This window comes from Neophocaena asiaeorientalis, unplaced genomic scaffold, assembly GCF_003031525.2.
Source record: "Neophocaena asiaeorientalis asiaeorientalis breed wild unplaced genomic scaffold, Neophocaena_asiaeorientalis_V1.1 scaffold357, whole genome shotgun sequence".
Taxonomy (NCBI): Eukaryota; Metazoa; Chordata; class Mammalia; order Artiodactyla; family Phocoenidae; genus Neophocaena; species Neophocaena asiaeorientalis.
The window spans coordinates 5,036,679-5,058,590 of NW_020173270.1; the positions used below are offsets into that span (position 1 = coordinate 5,036,679).

The following is a 21,912-nucleotide window of genomic DNA, read 5'->3' on the forward strand; positions in this document are numbered from 1 at the left end:
CCCGAAATTTATTTTCTTAATTAAAAAAAAAATTATTCTTGGAACATGAGTTCTTCCTCCAGTTGGTGTGACAGAAAAGTAAAGGGCCCAGGGACAGGGAGTGAGTCTCAGACCGACTCTACCTGAATACCCCGGGTCTGAGAGGCTCTGAGGGTGGATGATCTGATTGGTTGCAAAGGTTTTTTTAGGGGACACAGAGGCAACACCTGTGGTCTGAGCAGTGGGCTATAAATACAGGCAAGATCACATCGTGAGGACACCATGGTAAAGCTGCCATGTCCGTTGTTGGAAATGGGTACCCGGTTTCCACGTGACAATGCTGTCTGCCTGTGAGCTGAGCTCTGTCTTGGAAGCAGGGCTCTCGGGAGGGAGAATTCCAGTCCAGGGCGAGGCACATGCCCATGTTTAGATCATCGGGGGAGTTCTTTTTGAGATACAATCACAGAACCTCACGGCTAGGGTCAGGTGGCAGCTCAGAATCTGTCTCCACTTCCCTCGGCTTTTAAACAGGGAAGCTTACTTTACCCCACTTTCCCCTCCTATTTCCCTGAAAGCTCAAAATGAGACCTTTGAAATTCACCACAGGAAAAGCAACCCAGGGAATTCCCAGGCAGTCCTGTGGTTAGGACTCCACACTTTCACTGCTGAGGGCACGGGTTTGATTCCCGCTTGGGGAACTAAGATCCCACGAGCCGTGCAGCATGGCCAAAAAAATAATAAAATAAAATAAAAGTAGGAAAAGCAACCCAAAGTGAGAGAATTATTTGCATTCAAGGCAAATTTCAGTTCCCGAATTACAGGATGTTGAGGACAGAAGGCAATTCTGTTAAGGCTGAAGTGTGTGTCTACTGTTTTGCCCGGTAATTGTCATCATTAGCACAAATGACCCATAATCGGTGTATTGAAGGCCTGATTTCACTAATGTGCAAATGTCTGAGAGCGCTTGGGAGTCACTGAACAGAGCGTCTGAAGTTGCCTCCTTGCCTAAGTGCCGTGACGCTCTCAAGGCAAAGTTTGACTCCGTCTATTAAACTCATCACAGATTCTTCACTGGGAACGTGGAAATGAAGGGCCTTCATTTAATTCAATGTTTTGAATTATATTACATTAAATGTGCGTTTACTTTTATGGGATTGACGAGGGCGTTTAACATGACTAATTTTGTTTCACTTGCTCTGTGTGTCCAGGTGCTTCTATCTCCTGCACATTCCGAAGAAAGAACCAGCCCCTGAGACTCACAGGAGGTCACCTGTAAGCCCTAGGAATGTCCCGTCTGGTAAGCGTCTTCATTTACCCGGGGCCCATAGTCCATGCTAAAGATGTGCTTCCTGGTGGGGTCTTGGGCCATCATATCAGTTACTGAGGAACTAAGGGGGCTGCGTGGGCACTCCATCCCCATGTGGCCACGCCTTGGTGGAAACCCTGGACACCGAGGTCAGCTTCTCTGTTGGCAGTACTTCCTACACGTGGTCACACGTCATTGCAGGGAGAACGAAGGGCTTTGGGTACAACTCCACTGGGACAGGGCAATCAGAAGCTCCCTTCTGGCTTCTCCTGGACTCCCATATGCACCTTTTTCCTTTGCTGATTTCAGTGTTCATCCTTTCTCTGTAATCAGCTATAACCCTGAACACAACAGCTTTTCTGGGTTCTGTGAGTCCTCTTGGTAAATCATCAAACCTGAGGGTAGTCTTGGGCACCCCCAAAACACACATGTATCGTTTTACCACATCATTGTGCAGGAGTGGGTCAGACCCTCCTGCCATCCTAATGCCCCTCCCTCACAGATTCCAGAGTGGATGGAGCCGGGCTTCCTTCTGAGGGCGTGTGGTGGGCTGGTGACCTTGCTGTGTGACTCTGGGTGATTCCCTGGAATATTCTGAGCCTCAGTTTCCTCATCCATGAAACGGGCACGGCCAAGTCAACCTTTCAGGGCTGTGCTTGTAAACTTTAAAAGGTATCCAACATTCAATATGGGAGAGCTGGTTGTTACTTATTCCCACCTCCCTACCCCCCTACCCCGTGATGTATATTCGTCACTAAATAACAATACATATGATTTTAAACTGTTTAACGCAACAATATAGATTCATCAGAGAGGAGCTGGAAAATGCAGATTAAAAAATAAGACACACAAAAACCCAGGTGGCTATCCGGGCACAGGTCATGATCTTACCTGATGAAAGGGCGGGAGATGGCCAGGACGGTGCGGATGAACCAGGATGGGTGGACTATGATTAAGGACTTCAGGTTTTTCCGCAATCTGCGTGGGGAGACAGAGGAAGCAAGATGGGCTCCTTGGGAAAGCCCCGGGGAGGGAGCAGTTAACCGGTGTTACCTTCTCTCTGTGCCCAGGAGGTGCTATGCTTATCTCCATTGGCAGGGAGGAGGTGGAATCTCAGTAAAGCTAAGCCCCCTCGCAGAGTTTGCAGGTGGCAGAGCTGATGTCTGGTCTCCAATCTCTCTTAATTTAGAGTCTGAGCGTTTGACTTCGTGGCCACACCATCTCCCATTTCTGAAAGATTTTTCTGGGGTCCCATGGTTCTGGGCACCTATTATGGGCATGTTGAATTGCAGCCCCCTTATTTGGGAAGAGGGTCATTGTAGGAGAAATTAGTTAAGGTGAGGTCCTATAGGAGTAGGGTGGGCCCCTAATCCACTATGACTGGTGTTCTTATAAAAAGGGGACATTTGCACACAAGTGTCCACAGGGGAGATTCTCCCTCACGGCCCCAGAAAGAACCAACCCTGCAGACACCTTGATCTCGGACTTCTAGCCCCCAGAACTAGGAGACAACACATATCTATTGTTCAAGCCACCCAGTCTGGTGCTTTGTTACAGCTGCCCCAGCTGACCACTCCACACCTTTCAGAGGGACCTCAGGACCCCTTGCATCCCGAGGAGGTCCCCCAGCCCCACCCACTCACCTCCTATCAATCATCTGGTAACACTTCTTCAGCCAGCCGATGCCGGGCATCCTCCGCCGAGGCGTGGCACCATTCAGGTACACGATCATGTAATCCTCGGCCACAAGGAGTTCCAGACTGCTGATGACGTACCTGGTCACGGGACACAGACGACAGAGGACCCGACGGAGGGGCTCAGGGTCAGGAAGCCCAGTTCCCGGGACTGAACCCCTGGGGCACCTGCCCTTTCTGCCTCCGCCTGCCCTGGCTCTGCCAGCCACACCTGTTCAGGTGTTGTTGGCTGTCCTGGCATACTCGGCCCGAGCGGAGGGTGGGGGATGACCCCAGCCCACCCCAAATTTGTGTCAGTGGGCACAGTGATTGTAGTAGTTACTCTTTTATTGAGCACTTACTAGATGCTAAGTGATTTATACGCATGGTCTCCAATAATCCTGGGAGGTGGGCTTCAATAGCCCCAGATACACCTGGGGAACAGGCACCCACAGCCAACAGTCCATTGCAGCAGACATTAGGGACCTGGGGTCTGTCCCAGCCCTGTCTCCCCCTACGTGATTTCAGAAGAATTCTTTCTTTTTTTTCAAACAACATTCTTTAAAATTTTTATATATTTATTTTTGGCTACGTTGGGTCTTCGTTGCTGTGCGTGTGCTTTCTCTAGTTGTGGTGAGTCGGGGCTACTCTTTGTTGCGGTGTGCGGGCTTCTCATTGCGGTGGCTTCTCTTGTTGCGGAGCATGGGCTCTAGGTGTGCGGGCTTCCGTAGTTGTGGCGCACGGGCTTAGCTGCTCCGTGGCATGTGGGATCTTCCTGGACCAGGGCTCGAACCCATGTCCCCTGAATTGGCAGGCGGATTCTTAACCCTGTGCCACCAGGGAAGTCCCTTTTTCTTTTAATATTTAGTTATGTATTTGGTTGCACCAGGTCTTAGTTGTGGCAGGCAGGCTCCTTAGTTGCAGCTCGCCGGCTCCTTAGTTGTGGCATGCAAACTCTTAGTTGCAGCATGCATGTGGGTTGTAGTTCCCTGACCAGGGATCGAACCCAAGCCCCCTGCATTGGGAGCATGAGTCTTACCCACTGCACCACCAGGGAAGTCCCAGAAGAATCCTTTCCTCTTTTTCAGCCTCTAATTCCCCATCTGTAGACTGGGGAGACTGGGCTCCCTGGTATCTCAGGCCACTTTCCGATCTGACCTTCCATGGCTACCTCCTTGTCCTCTGGCCCCACCTGGCATCCAAGCCCGGCTGTGTAAGAAGGAAATCTTCGTAATGATGATAATAAGAGTGATAACAATTTACTGAGTTCCTACTGTCATCTGCCAGGCGCTTTATCCATATTATCTGTCTCCATCATAATAAAACTGTCCCTGTGTGTCCTTGGGCAAGTGACTTAACCTCTCTGTGCCTCGGGCTCTGCAGCCACAGAATGCGAGGCAACAGTAACTAATCCACAGGGTCCTGTCGAGGGTGGAATTTGTTATCGCATACCAAGCCCTTCACTTCGTGGCTGCCACGTAGTAAATGCTCCATAACTGCTAGGGATGACGACAGTTGCACCCGTGAGGCCCAGCGGGTGAGCAGGGGACTCAGATGCAGGTCTGCTGGCGGCCCAGCCCTTCCCTGGTGCCGGGCAGAGCCCCCCACCCAACGTGGTTCTTGCAGCATGGTCCTGCCCACCGGGTGGGACCCTCAGAACTGTGGGCAGCTGGGATGGAACGGGTGGGCCACTTACAGGAAGAGGTTCTCCATGACATAGTGGTAGTCGGGGGAGCTGCTGTCTGGGAGGAAGCAGGCGGCAAAGACGATGATGGCGTTGAGACCTTCCCCGTAGTACCCTGGGGAGAGGCGGCCAGTGAGTGAGCAGCCCCAAGCAGAGATGGGTAGAGCCGTCTCCCAGCTCTGAGCCGCACCCTGCTCTGCCCCGTGCAGCGGCCTTGTCGCTGGCCAGCCCCTTCCCACCCACTGCGCACACTCAGAGGGTACAGCTCTGAGTTACAGCAGCCTGGCTGGAGAAGCCAGCCAACGCTTGACCTGTCTCCGCCTTTGGTGGGGGACGCCAGCCACCCTCGTAGACATCTCCGGTGTGCATCCGGCACGTCTATGCCTTGCCCCCCTGTGAGTTTCACCCCTGCACACCCGGACACTAGGGCTTAATTTAACATCCCCCTGGGTCAGAAGAAGAGACTGAGGTCCAGAGAGGACCACTGATGGGCCTCCAGTTGCTGGAGCCGGGAGGGGGCCCAAGGGGTGTGGCCTTACCTCCGTGGGTCACCACCCTCATGTAGGGCCGGATCATGTGCAGGTCAATCCGGTGTTCCTGTTCCCCAATGATCACTGTCCTCCACAGACGCCCGTTGGCGGCACTGCCGTCCTCGGCTGAGCCATCCCCAAACAGGTCTGCACTATCCCCAGGCATATTCTTGGCGGCGGCCACGGGGGTGTCATCTGGAAGCGGCAGGGGGGTGGAAGGTGAGCGGAAGGGACATCTGAGTCCGGACACCTCATCCCAGCTTCCCTCTCTGGGCTACCTTTGCCGCCTGTGGCCACGGAGCCCTCTCCTCTCTCCCCAGGCCAGAGGTGAAACCACTTATCCTACCCTTTGCTGACAGGCGGTGCTAGATTGGGGCTGCTGGGCGAGATGGAGGACCTGGGAGTCCCAAAGTCACGCCTAAATAATAATTTTTCTTTCCCCAAGCCGTGGAACACAGGAAAGTGCTCAGTCAGGTGGTTGGCCTGGGTAGAGCCCGTCTCTTGCTGTGTGACCTTGCACACATTCTTTCCCTCTCTGGGCTTCTCAGGATTCTTAACCACGTTTGAAATATCTGCCTCTTTCCCACCCGTCATCCTGCGATCTTCCCACCTCAGAAAATAGCCTGGCCGTTTTCCCAGCTGCTCAGACCCCACACCCAGGTGTCACGTTCAACACCCTCTTCCCCTTCGTACTCCACATCCACCCAGCAAGTGCTGTGGCTCTGCTTCCGTCCCCATGGCCACCGCCATCGCCACCTTTCTGACCTGTGCTCTTGCCTTGGCATGTCAGCTCAAATAACACCCATCCAAGGAGGCCTGTCCTGGCAACCCTGCAAAGAGGCCTCCCCACCCCCAGGTAGCCTAGTTCAAGGAGTCTCGACCTGGGCACTTTTGACCTTTGAGGGCCGGTCATTCTCTGTGGAGCTCCCTCCTCCATCCCAGGCGCTGTGGGGTGTGGAGCCACCTCCCTGACCCCACCTACTTGATGCCAGGATTCCCCCAGTCATGACAACCGCAGGTGTCCCCAAATATGGCCCAGTGTCCCCAGTGAGAACCCCCTGCCCTCTCCCATCAGCTCGTTTCCCTCACAGCACCGATGACCAGGTGCAATTATCTTGTGTACATTTTTTCTGTTACCCAGAGCCTGGCTTTCCGATGGCCATGCGAGCAGGCAGGCGATGTCTATTCCTGACATGCCCCGCCCGATCTCCCTGCCGCCCCCTACACTGCAATCAAGACCTCCTCCACAAACACCTGTGGAATCAGGGGGAGGCCCTTCCTCTGGTTTCGGTCCCCTTTGAGCATCGGGTGAAAGACACATCTCCCAGCAAAGTCCACAAGTCCATGAGAAAATGTGCGTGGAGTCCCAGGAGCTGTCCTGGGAGCCCCAGGTTGGAAGACCTGTCCCTCTTGAGCCTACGGGGATGGAGGAGGGGGGCTCTGGTCAGCTGGTCCCCAAGCCAAAGGGAGCGCTGGGGTCCGATTTGGGGGCTGGGCAGGTGCGACGAGCGACCTCACCTTCCCACTCCAATTCATTGCCATTCCCCAGGAATTCCAGCGAGTCGGTCTCATCTGGGGTCTCGATGTCATCCACGTTGATATCCAGGTCATCGGGGGTGTCCAGGAAGTCATCGGACAGCAGGGAGCCCTCACTCTGGTCCAGGGAAATGTTGATCTCAGGGGCCACCAGCGTCTTCCGCTTACGATGAGCCGCGTTGAAGTTCAGAGTGTTGGGTGGGGCTGTGGGGGAACAGGAAAACAGAAAAAAACAAAAGTGAAACAAGATCAGTCACTTTTGCTATTTTCTTTCTTCTTCCCCCTCTCCTGTTCCCAACCCAGTGGAGATCCACTCCGCCCTGTTGAGGGGAGTGGTTAGAAGTCAGAGGACATCCTTTCACGGCGGCGGTTAATATAACCCTCTAGCGTGGAGGTCAAGGGCGGACGCTTGGACGTAGGGCAGACCTGGGTTCAGAGCCTGACCTCGCTACTCACCAGCTCCGTGACCCTGCAGTGCCACGTTGCTCTGAGCTTGACTCACTTTTACCATCTGCAAAATGGGACTCACAGGTGAGTCGAGTCAAGGTTGAACAATGATGTGGGGATTAGACCCCGGGCAGCCTGGGCTCCAGATGGTGTGCTCTGGACCTACCAATATCTGCGAGTCTTGTTTCTTCCGGCTAAGGCTGGCAGAGAATGTCCACGTTCTGCTTTTGGCCTCTCTGTGATGCTCAACTCTAACAACTAACTTTTAGTGATCGTGTAATGTAAGCCAGACACTCTGCAAAGCTCTCCCCTGCGTTTTCACGTTCCAACTTTGCTATTGCCCCCTTTAACAGATGAGCAAACTGAGGCACAGTAGGGCAGGATCCTCCCATGTCACTCTGAAGCCTGTCGGGATGGATATTCCCCATGGTTTAGACCGCTTCCTCCTAAAGACTCTTAGCCTGGACTCTGGTCTCCTTGTAAAAGGTGGTTTCTCCTCCTGGGCTGCCCACCATCTGACAGCCCACGGAGCAGAGCCAGCCCCTCAGGTTTACCCTGTTTCATTACACGGCCTTTGAGGACAAAATAAGTAAACTAGTAGGAGACTCCTACCCCTCTTTTATTGGATGAAGACATTTGTTGATCCATAATTTTTAAAAATTAATTAATTAATTAATTAGCTAATATTTTTGGCTGCGTTGGGTCTTTGTTGCTGCGCATGGGCTTTCTCTAGTTGTGGCGAGCGGGGGCTACTCTTCGTTGCGGTGCACGGGCTTCTCATTGCGGTGGCTTCTCTTGTTGTGGAGCATGGACTCTAGGCGCGCGGGCTTCAGTAGTTGTGGCATGTGGGCTCAGTAGTTGCTCGCGGGCTCTAGAGTGCAGGCTCAGTAGTTGTGGCACATGGGCTTAGTTGCCCCCTGGCATGTGGAATCTTCCCGGACCAGGGCTCGAACCCGTGTCCCCTGCACTGGCAGGTGGATTCTTAACCACTGCGCCACCAAAGAAGCCCCCGTTGATCCATAATTAAATGGACCACATTTTTTTTTTTTCAGTTTGAATCTCACTTTTTTTCACTTTGAATCTCTCGGTCCCTAAGCAGGTCAGAGGTAACTGCTTCAGGAGACACTGGGATAGAAACATTCGCTTTGGCAGAAAATGATAAAAACACAGCAGTCACATTTATCAGGTACCTGCTATGTGCGGGGCACTGGCATGATTTCTAGCTCTCACCATGACCTTGTGTGGTGGGAAGTGTTACCCATTTTACAGATGCGGACATAGAGGCAGAGACTTGCCCAAGGATCCGACCCCAGGCTTCTCAACTCACTCTGCCTTTTTCACGGGAAGTGTGTTAGGAGCAGTGAATCAGGAGTGCTTGATTTAAAATACTGCTACTCTTCCTGATGGGGTCAAGCTGTGGGTCACAGCATGGTGGCAGTAAGACTAAAGGTACAAGGAAGCACGGCGGCAGTATGCCACCACATGGACCTGGAGGATAGGGCATTGAGCCAAAGAAGATGGTTCTCCAGGCTTAAAATCTATTGGAACAAGTTTCAGACTTGCTGGGACCCGTGACCCCTTTCTTCCTTCAAATTTCTCCCATTTGGAATGAGAATATCTATTCTATGTCCATCCCGCCATCGTGTTTTGGAAGCAGAGACATCGCCTGATTTCATAGGTCCACAGCTGGAGAGGAATTTTGCCCCGGGATGAATCACACCTGAGGTTTTTTTTCCTCCTGCCTCCTGAGCCCTTCGACTGATTAGACACGGCCCACCCACACAATGGAAGGCAATCTGCCTTACTCAAAGTCCATGAATTTAAATGTAAGTCACATCTAAAAAAACACCCTCAACAGAAACATCTAGAATTATGTTTGACCACATAGCTGGGTACCATGGGCCAGGCAAGTGAATACATAAAATTAGTGATCACATCTCCCCATCTCAAGTTCCTTAACTTACTCCTATCTGCAAATTCCCTTTTGCCATGTGAGGGAACATTCAGGGGTTCCTGGAATTAGAATCTGGATATCTTTGGGGGTCATCATTCAGCCAGTGACACCTAGGAAGTCGGGTACTGTTACTACACACTCCTCGTTTTACAGAAGTAGGAAATGGAGGCCTAGAGGGGTGAAAGGATTTGCCCAAGGTTACCCTGTGGGAATGTGACAACACCAGGCAGAGCCCATGTGCTCAGGCAGGAAGAAGGGCTGGTATTCCAGGGTGACCAACTACCCAGATCGGCCCCAGAAACCTGGAACAAACTGGTCCCCCTACCTGGCTCATGGGCATAGTGTGGTACAGGGGCAGGCAGAGATGGCTCTCACTGCTGTGTGACCTCAGGGATGTGGCTGTCCCTCTCTGGGCAGTCTTTCCCCTGTAGGGTGGGCTCTGTGATGGGCTGCATGGGGGAAATGCAGGCAGAGCGGGGACCCTCAGCAAAACTCTGCCAGGAGATGTCATCGAGGAGAACACATGTTTGGGGCAGCTTCTCTGGCTGCCCCAGACCCCCTGTCCTCAAAGTCTGGGGCTTTGGATCCTCAGAGCCATGAGCCCTCCTGAGTGCTCAGGGCAGCAAAGCCCTCCCAGGGCTGACATTGTGCCTGGCATCCCCTGGGCACTTTACACAAATCATCTTGTTTAATCCTTGCATGCCCCTTCTGTGGGAGGCTCACTACCTGTATTTAGTAGATGAGGAATTGGAGGCACAGAGAAGCTAAGCAACTAGTTCAAGGACACACAGCAACTGACTTCATGATGGCGCCCACACATGTCTCTGGCGCACAACCACACTGCTTTCCCTGCAGGACTTGGAGCAGAGCAACCCCCTTTCCTGACATTCCACCTAGGAGGCATGACCTCTGACATTTCTACAGTCATAGTGCTGGGCACAGCCCAGACCGTGTGCCCATTTCTGCATGCATGGAAACTTACAGGATGTGTCTTCTGTGGCACTGCCAAGCAAGTCCATCCCCGTCTCTTCCGAGAGTGGCCTGCAGACCCAGCCGGGAGCAGACATCAGCCACCAGGCCCCACATGTCCAGCCACAGGAGCGTGGAGTTCAGACAAAATGACACCAACAAAATCTGTTTAGCTTTGAGAAACTGTTGGAACAAAATACATCTGCTCGCGAGCACAGAAAATCATAAACAATCAGCGCTGGAGGGCTCCCATTGGATCATCTAATAAATATTAAGCCTTTTTTTGGGGGGGGGTGGGGACGGGGAAAGCTGAGGCCCAGTGAGAAGAAGGGTCTCATCTATATTATATTTGGAATATAAGCAGCATTCTTCATGGGCTGACCCCGCAGGGTTTGGTCTCCGATGAATTGTTGCTATTAATGCAGCCAGAAGTTGTCCAATGGACATAGCAGAGAACTGAAAGAGCTCTCTGTGGCCAATACTGGACTGGTCTGACCAACAAAATATATCATGAAATATTGGATTGTGAGCCAGTGTTTAAAATAAAATGTCCATGAGTCCATACAGATATAAATAAATGATTGAATAAATAAATACAGGGAGAAGAGACAAATTTTTCCTGCAGAGAAGAATTTCATATAATGTCTGTAGATATTCTGCCCTCAAGGAGATGGAAAGTAACACCCTTCTCTGTAAGTGTGGGCTGGGCACAGTGACTTCCTTCCAAAGAGGACAGTATGGGAAGGGGGGAGGTGTGACTTTACAGTGGAGACACCCAACCAGCATGAACTCAGCCAGGGGACTGAGGTCAACACCAGCAGAGATGAGTCATGTTGACGGCAGCCACCCTGAGATGAAGGATGAGACGGCCCTTCACAGGTGGTCCTCCTCCCAGCACCCAGCGTCCCAGTGTAACCGTGAGAAAAACACCAGACAAGTTCCTACTGAGGGAGATTCTACAAAATCTCTGGCCACAGTCCTCCTCAAACCCGTCAAGGGCATCGAGAACAAGGAAAGTCTGAGAAGCTGTCACAGCCCAGAGGAGCCTGAGGAGACATGATGCCTGAATGTGACGTGGGAACTTGGGTGGGATCCTAGGAAAGAAAAAGGATATCAGGAGAAAAGGACTATGGAAATCTGAATAAATTCTGGACTTCAGTTAACAACAGTGTATCAATAGCAGTCTGTTAATTGTAACAAATGTATCAGCCTAATGTAAAATGTTAATTCAGGAGAAGCTGAGTGTGTGGGGAGGTGTATGGAAATTTTCTGTAATATTCTTGCAACTTTTCTGTAAACCTAAATCTTCTAAAAAGTAAATTTTTTTAAAAAAAGAAAGGCAGCCAGCTATACATTTGTGCCCCTTTAATGCTTAGTGGAGCACGAATTTGCAAAATAAAACCTGTTTCTCTGGCCATGCCCAGACTGTTTTTTTTTTTTTTGGACCACAGCTCACGCCACCTGACTTTGACCCACGTGCTCTGGCTCCTTTGCTCCCTAGGGAAATAATTTTTCAGAGTGCATGGGGCTGTCAGAGGCTTTAGCTGCAGGGTGTGCTGGCTCAGGGAAGCACTGCAGCGTTAATTCATCTCTGCAACTCAGCAGTGCCAGCTCAGCTGGAATGGGAGCTGGTTAGATGGGGAAGGACAGTAGAATGCTTTTTCTTTTCCTTTAACAAAACCATTCATTCCATCACCTCTGTTCCTTGTAGGGCATGAGCTGGCACCCTCTGTAGGGTGAGATCTATCCATGCTTCTTCCTCCGCACCCGCCACCCCGCCCATCTTTCTCCCATTCACCATGCTTCGAATGTTCTTTGAGTAACCACTACCTTCCAGGTGCATTGGAGCTCTTGGAGGGTCTTGGAGGTAAAGAATGAATCAGATGTTGCCCTGCTCTCATAGAGGTCAAAAGTCAAAATAGAGCAGAGGTCCAAAGGAAATGAAGGGCTTCCCTGGTGGTGCAGTGGTTAAGAATCCTCCTGCCAATGCAGGGGACACGGGTTCAAGCCCTGGTCTGGGAGGATCCCACATGCCGCAGAACAACTAAGCCCATGTGCCACAACTACTGAAGCCCGGTTGCCTAGATCCTGTGCTCTGCAACAAGAGAAGCCACCACAGTGAGAAGCCCACGCACCACAACAAAGAGTAGCCCCCTCTCGCTGCAACTGGAAAAAGCCTGCACGCAGCAACGAAGACCCAACACAGACATAAATAAATTAATAAATTTATTTTTAAAAAATGACAAAGGAAATGAAGACACATATCCATGCAAAAGCTCATACCTGAATGCTCACAGCAGCATGATCACATTGGAAGCAACCCAAATGTCTACCAAGTGATGAACGGATAAACAAAACATGGTCCATCGTACAATGGAATATTATTCAGCCATGAAAAGGAGTGAAGCGCTGACACCTGCTACAATGTGGATGGACCTTGATAACATGATGCTCAGTGAGAGAAGCCAGACACAGAAGGACACATAATGTGTGATTCCATTTATATGAAACGTCCAAAACAGGCAAATCCACAGAGACAGGTGGTGCATTTGTGGTTGCCAAGGGGATAGGGTTTCATTTCGGGGTGATGGAACGTTTTACAACTAGATAGAGGTGACGGCTGTACAACCTGTGAGCTGTTCATTTAAAATGGTTATTTTGGGACTTCCCTGGTGGTCCAGTGGCTAAGACTCCACGTTCCCGATGCAGGGGGCCCGGGTTCCATCCTTGGTCAGGGAACTAGATCCCACATGCCTCAACTAAAGATCCCACATGCCACAACTAAGACCTGGTGCAGCCAAATAACTAAATAAATAATTTAAAAAATTAGGGCCCAGGGCTTCCCTGGTGACTCAGTGGTTGAGAGTCCGCCTGCCGATGCAGGGGACATGGGTTCGTGCCCCAGTCCGGGAAGGTCCACATGCCACGGAGCGGCTAGGCCCGTGAGCCATGGCCGCTGAGCCTGTGTGCGTCCGGAGGCTGTGCTCCGCAACAGGAGAAGCCACAACAGAGAGAGGCCCGCGTACCGCAAAAAAAAAAAAAAAAAAAAATAAAGACCACTGGGGACTTCCCTGGCAGTCGAGTGGTTAAGATTCCGTGCTTCCAATGCAGGGGGCACAGGTTCGATCCCTGGTTGGGGAACTAAGATCTCACATGCCCACCGCACGGCCAAAAATAAAATAAAATGGTTCTTTTTATGTTATGTAAATTTCACCTCCATTTAAAAAAGAAAAAAAGCAAGCTTTAGATTAAGTCAGAAGATTTTAAAGACAGATCTTTTTTTCAGTTTGAGACTGAAGACCACTCACACGCCCATTTCGTGTACACGTTGCTCTGGTCCCTCTGGTCTGTAGCTGACACCCCTGCTCTCAACATGGGGAGGGCAGCTGGTAACTCACAAATAAGTCCGGGACCGGGATCCAGGAGTACAGGAGGCACACCACCTACTTGCAAGGTTACCCAAAATCATGCTCTGAAATTGCAGGCTGACAGCTGATGCACCACCCCTAGTTTTATCCTGCCCACACAGCATTTCACAACATTTTAAATTTGCTGTCAAATCAGAGATACGTCTAGATATCAGTCTTTTCTTGAATCAGATCTGCGCTTCGTGCATGGTAACTGCCACCAGGAGCTGACTGTCCGCCACCCCTGCTCACCTGGGTGTCAGGATTTCCTTCCGGCTCCTTCCCCTCATTTACTCTGCCTTCCCTGTTTCCATCAGTCTGAGGCTGTAATCCCTGTTGTTCTAGAATCAACTAGAACCATACTTTACCCCCACGGACAGGGCACTCACTCTGTTGGAATGTTGACGGCATCATCATCTTGTTTCCTCCTCACAGTATCCCTATGAGGCAGGTAGCAGCCCATTTCACAGAGGAGGAAACGGAGGCTAAACCAGAAGATGCCCAAGGGCAGAGCGAACCACTCACAGAGGTAGAGCTGAATCCGGTCATTGCCCTCTACTGCCCCCTTGTGTCCAGTCGGCTCATGTGAACAAACCCCACAGGTCCACAGGGCTGCAGCTTTCAAGGTCAGGTGAGACCTGGTATTTCCACAAGCCCCAGGAAGACCTCAGCTAATGCAGAGCTGAAGCCCCTTCACGAACTCAAAGTGGATCCAGAGGGCTCCCTGCAGCACTTGCTTTCAGTCTGTGCTGGGAAACCCATGTAAAAAGTGGGGTTCCCCCTAATCCACCAGGTGTACAGTGTGGCTTTGTTCTTCTGGTGTGGGTTGACTTGCATCCCCTCCAAAACATAATTCAGGTGTTAACTCCCAGAATCTGGGAATGTGACCTGTTTGGAAATAAGGTTGTTGTAGACAGCATTAAGTTGAGATGACATCATACTGGATCAAGGTGGGCCCTACAGCCAATCAGTGGTATGATTGTAAGAAGAGGCAAGTTTGGACACAGAGACACAGAGGAGAAGGCTGTGTGAAGATGGAGGCAGATTCAGATCAAAACTACAATGAGGGGGGCTTCCCTGGTGGCGCAGTGGTTGAGAGTCCGCCTGCCGATGCAGGGGACACAGGTTCGTGCCCCGGTCCGGGAAGACCCCACATGCCGTGGAGCGGCTGGGCCCGTGAGCCATGGCCGCTGAGCCTGCGCGTCCGGAGCCTGTGCTCTGCAACGGGAGAGGCCACAACAGTGAGAGGCCCGCCTACCGCAACAAACAAACAAACAAAAAAAAACTATAATGAGGGGCTTCCCTGGGGCGCAGTGGTTAAGAATCTGCCTGCCAATTCAGGGCACACGGGTTCGAGCCCTGGCCCGGGAAGATCCCACATGCCGCGAAGCAACTAAGCCCGTGCGCCACAAATACTGAGCCTGTGCTCTAGAGCCCGCGTGCCACAACTACTGAAGCCCACGTGCCACAACTACTGAAGCCCACGTGCCTGGAGCCCGTGTTCTGCAACAAGAGAAGCCACCACAATAAGAAGCCCGCGCACCGCAACGAAGAGTAGCCCCCACTCGCTGCAACTAGAGAAAGCCCGCACACAGCAACAAAGACCCAACTCAGCCAAAAATAAAAACAAACAAATAAATTTATTAAAAAAAAAGAACTACAATGAGGTATCACCTCATATCGGGCAGAATGGCCATCATCAAAAAATCTACAAACAATAAATGCTGGAGAGAGTGTGGAGAAAAGGGAACCCTCCTACACTGTTGGTGGGAATGTAAATTTGTACAGCCACTGTGGAGAACAGTATGGAGGTTCCTCAAAAAACTAAAAATAGAGCTACCATATGATCCAGCAATCCCACTCCTGGGCGTATATCCGGAGAAAACCATAGTTCGAAAAGATACATGCACCCCAGTGTTCACTGCAGCACTATTTAAAATAGCCAGGACATGGAAGCAACCTAAATGTCCATCAACAGAGGAATGGATGGATAAATAAATAAATCTCATATATGTAATGGAATACTACTCAGCCATAAAAAAGAACAAAATAATGCCATTAGCAGCAACATGGATGGACCTAGAGATTGTCATACTGAGGGAAGTAAGTCAGGCAGAGAAAGACAAACACATGATATCGCTTATATGTGGAATCTACAAAAAGCGTACAAATGAACTTATTTACAAAACAGAAATAGAGTTACAGATGTAGAAAATAAACTTATGGTTACCAGGGGGTCGGGGGGAGGGATAAACTGGGAGACTGGGATTGACATATACATACTACTATATACAGAAGAGATAGCTAATAAGGACCTACTATACAGCACAGGGAACTCTACTGAATACTCTTTAATGGCCTGTATGGGAAAAGAATCTAAAAAAGAATGCAGGACCTCCCTGATGGTGCAGAGGTTAAGAATCCGCCTGCCAATTCAGGGGACACAGGCTCGAGCCCTGGTCTGGGAAGCCCACATGCCACAGAGCAACTAAGCCCATGCATCACAACTACTGAGCCTGCGCTCTAGAGCCCGCGAGCCACAACTACTGAGCTCATGCACCGCAACTACTGAGCCTGTGTGCTGCAACAACTGAAGCCTGCGTGCCTAGAGCCGTGTTCCACAACACGAGAAGCCACTGCAATGAGAAACCCACGCACTGCAATGGAGAGTAGCCCCCACTTGCTGCAACTAGAGAAAGCCTGAATGCAGCAATGAAGACCCAACGCAGCCAAAAAAAAAGAAAAAGCGTGGATATATGTATATGTATAACAGATTCACTCTGCTGTACATCTGAAACTAACACACATTGTAAATCAACTGTGCTCCAATAAAAATTTTAAAAAGTAAAAATAAAACACAAGCTTAAAAAATAAAAAGATGGAGGAAGGCAGAGATTGGAGTGATGCATCTACAAGCCAAGGCAGGCCGAGGATTGCCGGCCACCATCTGAAGCTGGAGGTGGCTGGAAGCATCCTTCCCTAGAGCCTTCATAGGGAGTATGGCCCTGCTGACACCTTGATTTTGGATTTTTAGCCTCCAGAACTGTGAGAGAAAACATTTCTTGTGTTTTAAGCAAGTTCTTGGTACTTTGTTATGGCAGCTCTGGGAAACTCACACGCCCTGTCAGCATGAAATCCAAATTTCTCTCCTACTGCATCCCCTACCATGCCAAGGTCCTCTCTGCCCCAGTGCCTTTGCACATCCCACCCCCTCTGCCTAGAGGGCCACTTCCTGCTTTCTTTGACTGGTGAACTTGCTCAGCCTCTCAGGCTAGGTCAGCGTCCTCCAGGAGGCCCCATCTGAATCTGACATCCACCCCACTCCTGCATCCTGCCTCAGAAGCCTCCTTTAGCACTGAATCTGTGGTACTGTGTGCTAATTGCTTGTTTCCTGGGCCGACTGTGAGCCCTTGAAGGGGAGGAAGTGCCTCTTCCTCTCTTGCTTTGGTGAGTCACGGGCCTGGACCTGGGAGAAGCAGCCCTCAGCAAGGGTTTTGAAGGAAGGAGCAAGTGAGGGCACATTATGTAAGTGGCGGGGAAAGGCCAAAATCTAGAAACACCTGTCACCCGGAATCAGCTGTTATTGCAATAGTTCTGGCTTCAGAGGTGGCTCCTGGACCGAATTCCACCCTCAGATCCTAGCCTCTGGCTTAATGTTACTCACAGTGTGAAAGAAGGGAATTGGGAATAAACTGTGGGCCTCAGGACCTTTGAACATGCCTCCTGCTTCCCAACTGGTGCCCCAGGGCTTTGACGGCATTAAGATCGGCTGTGCTGCCTCAGTCTCCCACCCAGGGCTTTCCAGCCTCTGTTTCTGTTTGACGGCGGCCACCTCTGGTGCAGGGTAACAGCAAAACTCTTTCTGGGCATAAGTAGGCTTTTCGAGGGCTCAATGCAGGGCCAGCAGCACTGGGGCTTATCACAGGACTCCTGCAGAGCTAAGTCGGGAGAACCAGAGAGGGAACTGCTGAAAGGCATTCAAGAATTATCCATTGGCAACTTTGGTGGTTTCAGATACTCAGATAAATCTGCCCCTTTTCCTTCTCTGCAATTTCCAACACCTCTGTCCATTCATCTTGCTCTGGTCTCCCCCAGCACCATCACCTCTTGGTTGGGAAACTAAGATCCCACATGCTCATGGCACAGAATAAAATAAAATAAAATGGTTCTTTTTATGTTATGTAAATTTCACCTCCATTTTAAAAAGAAAAAAAGCAAGCTTCAGATTAAGTCAGAAGGTTTTAAAGAGGCATCTTTTTTTCGGATTGAGACTGAAGACAACTTACATGCCCATTTTGTGTACACATGCAGCATGGCCAAAAAAAACAAAAGGTTGGGGCCCTGATCCCCTAGGACTGTGACCTTACGAGAAGAGGGAGAGCCACGAGAAAGCTCCCCCGGCACATGCAAGCACAGAGGAAAGACCACGTGAGGATGCAGTGAGAAGGCCAGGAAGAGAGCCCTCACCAGAAGCCAACCCTGCTGGCACCTTGATCTCAGACATCCAGCCTCTGGAGCTGTGAGAGAATAAATGTCTGCTGTTGAAGCTGCCCGGGGTGTGGTATCCTGCTATGATAGCCCAGCATCGCTGGAGCACAGGAAAGAGAATGGCGGAGTTGAGGAAGGCAGAAGATGTTAAGGCTGCTCAGAGCCTGCCATCACTTCCTGGCCTAAACCCACGGCTCCTGCATGAGGGACTGCTGAGCTGGGCAACAGGAAATCACCTCTGTGCGTGTGTTGGGCTGGGGGAGGGACATTGCCTGGCCTGCCCTGTGCAGGGGTGGGCAGATACAAACAGAATGGTTAAGAATCCTCCTGCCAATGCAGGGGACACGGGTTCCATCCCTGGTCCGGGAAGATCCCACATGCCGCGGAGCAACTAAGCCCATGTGCCACAACTCCTGAGCCCCCGTGCTGCAACTATTGAAGCTCGTGTGCCTAGAGCCTGTGCTCCGCAACAAGAGAAGCCACCGCAATGAGAAGCCCATGCACTGCAACGAAGACCCAATGCAGCCAAAAATAAAATAAATAAAAAAGAGTGGATATATGTATCTGTATAACTGACTCACTTTGCTGTACAGTAGAAACTAACACAACATTCTAAATCACCTACACTCCAATTAAAAAAGAAAAAGGAAAAAAAAGAATAAAAAGTTACAAGCAAAACCCACGACCACTTGGTTATAGAAGGCAGAGCAGGCTGAGACACCATTCAGACATCTAACCCTGTACCTGCCTCTCCTTAGCTGTGAGACCCGGGCCAAGCCCTTTCCCACCCTGGTCCTCAGTTTCCCCACCCAACCTTTCTTCAGTCCCTCGATCTGCTTCCGCTGGCTTCAGGGCCTTTGCACGTGCTGCTCTCTCTGCTTGGAATGCTTGACCCCTACCCCCAGCCTCTTTCCCCTGTTCATACCTCTTCATCCTTCAGAGCTCAGGGTCAGCGCCTCCCCCAATGTCCCCAACCCAGTCAGACCCCACCTGGCGCTCTCCAGGTGCCAAGAACCCAGCTGCAATTTTTCATTGGTCTGTGAGGTTATAAGGGACGGCCTGTCTCTGCACCAGACTGTGAACACCCCACAAGGGCGGCTCTCCTGTTCTCCACGTGTCCCCAGCGTCTCACCCAGGGCCTGGCATACAGTTGGTGCATATCACTAGAATGAATGAATGTGGAAGCAAGGCAGAGATGGATCGTCTCCAGGCTGCCCTCTCTCAGCTAGGGTCCACAGGTACCTGCAGAAGAGCAGGAGGTGCAGGAAGACGCCGCAAGGCAATGGCAGCAGGAGGGGGCTATGGGCACAGGGCGAGCACCCAGACACACCCGGGGCAGCTCGAAGGGCGAGCACCCAGACACACCCGGGGCAGCTCGAGGATCCACCCAGGAAGGGATCATTGAGCTCGAAGGAATAGAATTGTGGGTTGTCTGGCATCAGACAGAGGTGCTTATGTTGAGCTGCAGCTGGACGCTGTATAAGGAGCTGTACTCATTTCTCCCAGAACGAGGAGGACAGAGCCTTGACGAAGGCATGTCCCTGACCCCAGGGCTGCACAGCCAGGCCACTATCCTGCAAACACTGAACTACTGAAAAGGGAGAGGAACCCTCTGCAGCTGGGGAAACTCACTTGAAATTCACATTTGCAGCTGCAGTCAGCTCCACTTTGTCTCAACAAGACTTGGGAGAGGAGGGTCTCTTTTATGGGGGAATGGGAAAAAGGAACCAGAGTGAACAAGGTACAGGCTGATAAAAAGAATGAGGCTGAGGGCAGCAAGTCCCGTGGGCAGCCCTCTGCATCTAGACAGCCTGGCTCAGCTGCCTCGCAACTCATACCTCATCGACTTCTCGCGACAACTTCGTGAGCCAGGAATGATTGTCCCTATTTTACAGATAGGAAAACTGAGGCACAAAGATGCTCGAAGAGCTGCCCAAGGTGGGCAAGCGAGCCCACTGGAGAATTGGAATCTGAACCCACGGCTGTCCGGTTCCACAGCTCGTACCCTCTTGGTTCCACTGTGTTGCTTGAAATAAAATTAGAGTGAGCAAGGTGAGTCCTGTGCTGTCATCAGAGAATTTTTTTTATGTCCAGGAAGGGTTGGGGTTTGCCACCCGGGCAGGCAGGGTTGAATCAGAAGGTTCTCAAAGTCCAGACGGAGGGATGCTTTGGTCTCGGACAGGGGCCAGGGTTCACGGGACCACAGGGTAAATGATGCTGACACTGGTTGGAGATGCCTCCAAACCCCAGGTGTTTGGTGCTGGAAGGAACCCACAGAGATCATCCCATCTGTTTCCACCTTTTCCATGGGAGGAAACAGATCTCCCATGCCGGGAACGAGGGACAGCTCCCCAAGGTGGCTCTTGTCCATTCTGGAGCATTCCTAGCCACATCAGGAGCCCCTGATAAAAACAGTCCTTAATTCGCCCAAATTGCCAGGTCCGGGTGTCATCAGACCCCTTTCTACAAATCCAGGCATCAGCACTCCTTGTATTGAGTTAAAGAGAAATACTTATAAGAGGGAATGTAGAACGAAGAACATTTTAACAGTGAAAGAACAGGAGGTCGGCTCCAATGAAGTCGCCGTCTCTTTCCCGAAATACTTGTCTTCCTGAAGACAACGGTACTGTGCAGACAAGAGATTCTCGGCTATTCTGAGGTGGGGATCTATCACTTTATTTTTTATTTTTATTTATTTTTGGCTGCGTTGCTGCACGCGGGCTTTCTCTAGTTGTGGCCAGCGGGGGCTACTCTTCGTTGCGGTGCATGGGCTTCTCATTGCGGTGGCTTCTCTTGTTGTGGAGCATGGGCTCTAGGCACATGGGCTTCAGTAGTTGCAGTACACGGGCTCAGTAGTTGTGGCATTCAGGCTCTAGAGCACTGGCTCAGTAGTTGTGGCACATGGGTTTAGTTGCTCCACGGCATGTGGGATCTTCCCGGACCAGGGATCGAACTTGTGTCCTTGGCATTGGCAGGCGGATTCTTAACCACCGCACCACCAGGGAAGTCCCCATCTATCACTTTAAGAATCATAAGGATGTGCGTGAAACATTGACACTGAAAACGACTAGACTGGAGAGAGGGCTAAAGATTCTCAAATGAGGGGGTGATGCCCTTGACATCACAGCTTCTCCTGGGACAGGTGGACAGGAAGCTCCAGACCTCCCCCATCAGCCCATTTTGCTTTTGAATGGGCCGGCTGGCCGTACAAAGCATGCACAGATTGGACCATTTGAGTCCAAAGAGTCTACTTTAGACTCAAACCTGCGTCCCTTTCATGCCTGTCCATCACCCTTGTTCTGCCCTGAGCACCCTCACCAACTGAGATCCTTTCCAAATTCTCCTTTCCAGGGTGAATATGCCCAGTCCCTTTGACTCTTCCTTCCTGGATGGTTATGCAACTAACTCTTGGGCATCATCTCCTGTGGGTAAACTCCTTGCATTAAAGTGGGAGGGAGAGGGAATTCCCTGGTGATCCAGTGGTTAGGACTCTGCACTTTCACTGCCATCGGCACGGGTTCGATCCCTGGTTGGGGAACTAAGATCCTAAGATCCTGCAAGCTGGCCAAAAAAAAAAAAAAAAAAGTGGGAGGGCGATGAGCAGTTGCATCCAGCTGATGAATTAAGGGGAGCCTGTGCTGACTATATTTTCCTTTACCCAACGCCTCGCCAGAGGAGAATACAGAGAGACAAGTGTCTCAGCAGTGGGCACGCACAGCTTGCTTCCTACAATTTTGAATTCGTACCAATGACCGTCATCCATTCACCCAATATCCACTGAGCATCAGCTGTATGCCTGTGATCAAACCAAAGGCCCCTTCTCTCGTGGGCTCCATGGTGGGGAACAGACTGTAAACAAGTATGTGAAATACTCAGCATATTCAATCGTATGAAGCCCGGGCGCCTAGAGCCCGTGCTCTGCAACAAGAGAAGCCACCG

At 51.0% G+C, this 21,912-nt stretch overlaps 1 protein-coding gene across 1 annotated transcript in view; it reads right to left on the minus strand.

Moving 5' to 3' along the window:
- Positions 1-21,912, minus strand: part of ATCAY (ATCAY kinesin light chain interacting caytaxin) — a 35,632-nt gene that overhangs the window by 10,441 nt on the left and 3,279 nt on the right. The window contains exons 3-8 of the mRNA XM_024745876.1: positions 10,092-10,150; positions 6,691-6,912; positions 5,182-5,367; positions 4,655-4,757; positions 2,929-3,060; positions 2,177-2,263 (exon numbers count right to left, since the gene is read on the minus strand). Of these exons, the coding sequence (XP_024601644.1) occupies positions 2,177-2,263; positions 2,929-3,060; positions 4,655-4,757; positions 5,182-5,367; positions 6,691-6,912; positions 10,092-10,150 (789 nt within the window). The remainder of the gene's footprint in view (positions 1-2,176; positions 2,264-2,928; positions 3,061-4,654; positions 4,758-5,181; positions 5,368-6,690; positions 6,913-10,091; positions 10,151-21,912) is intronic.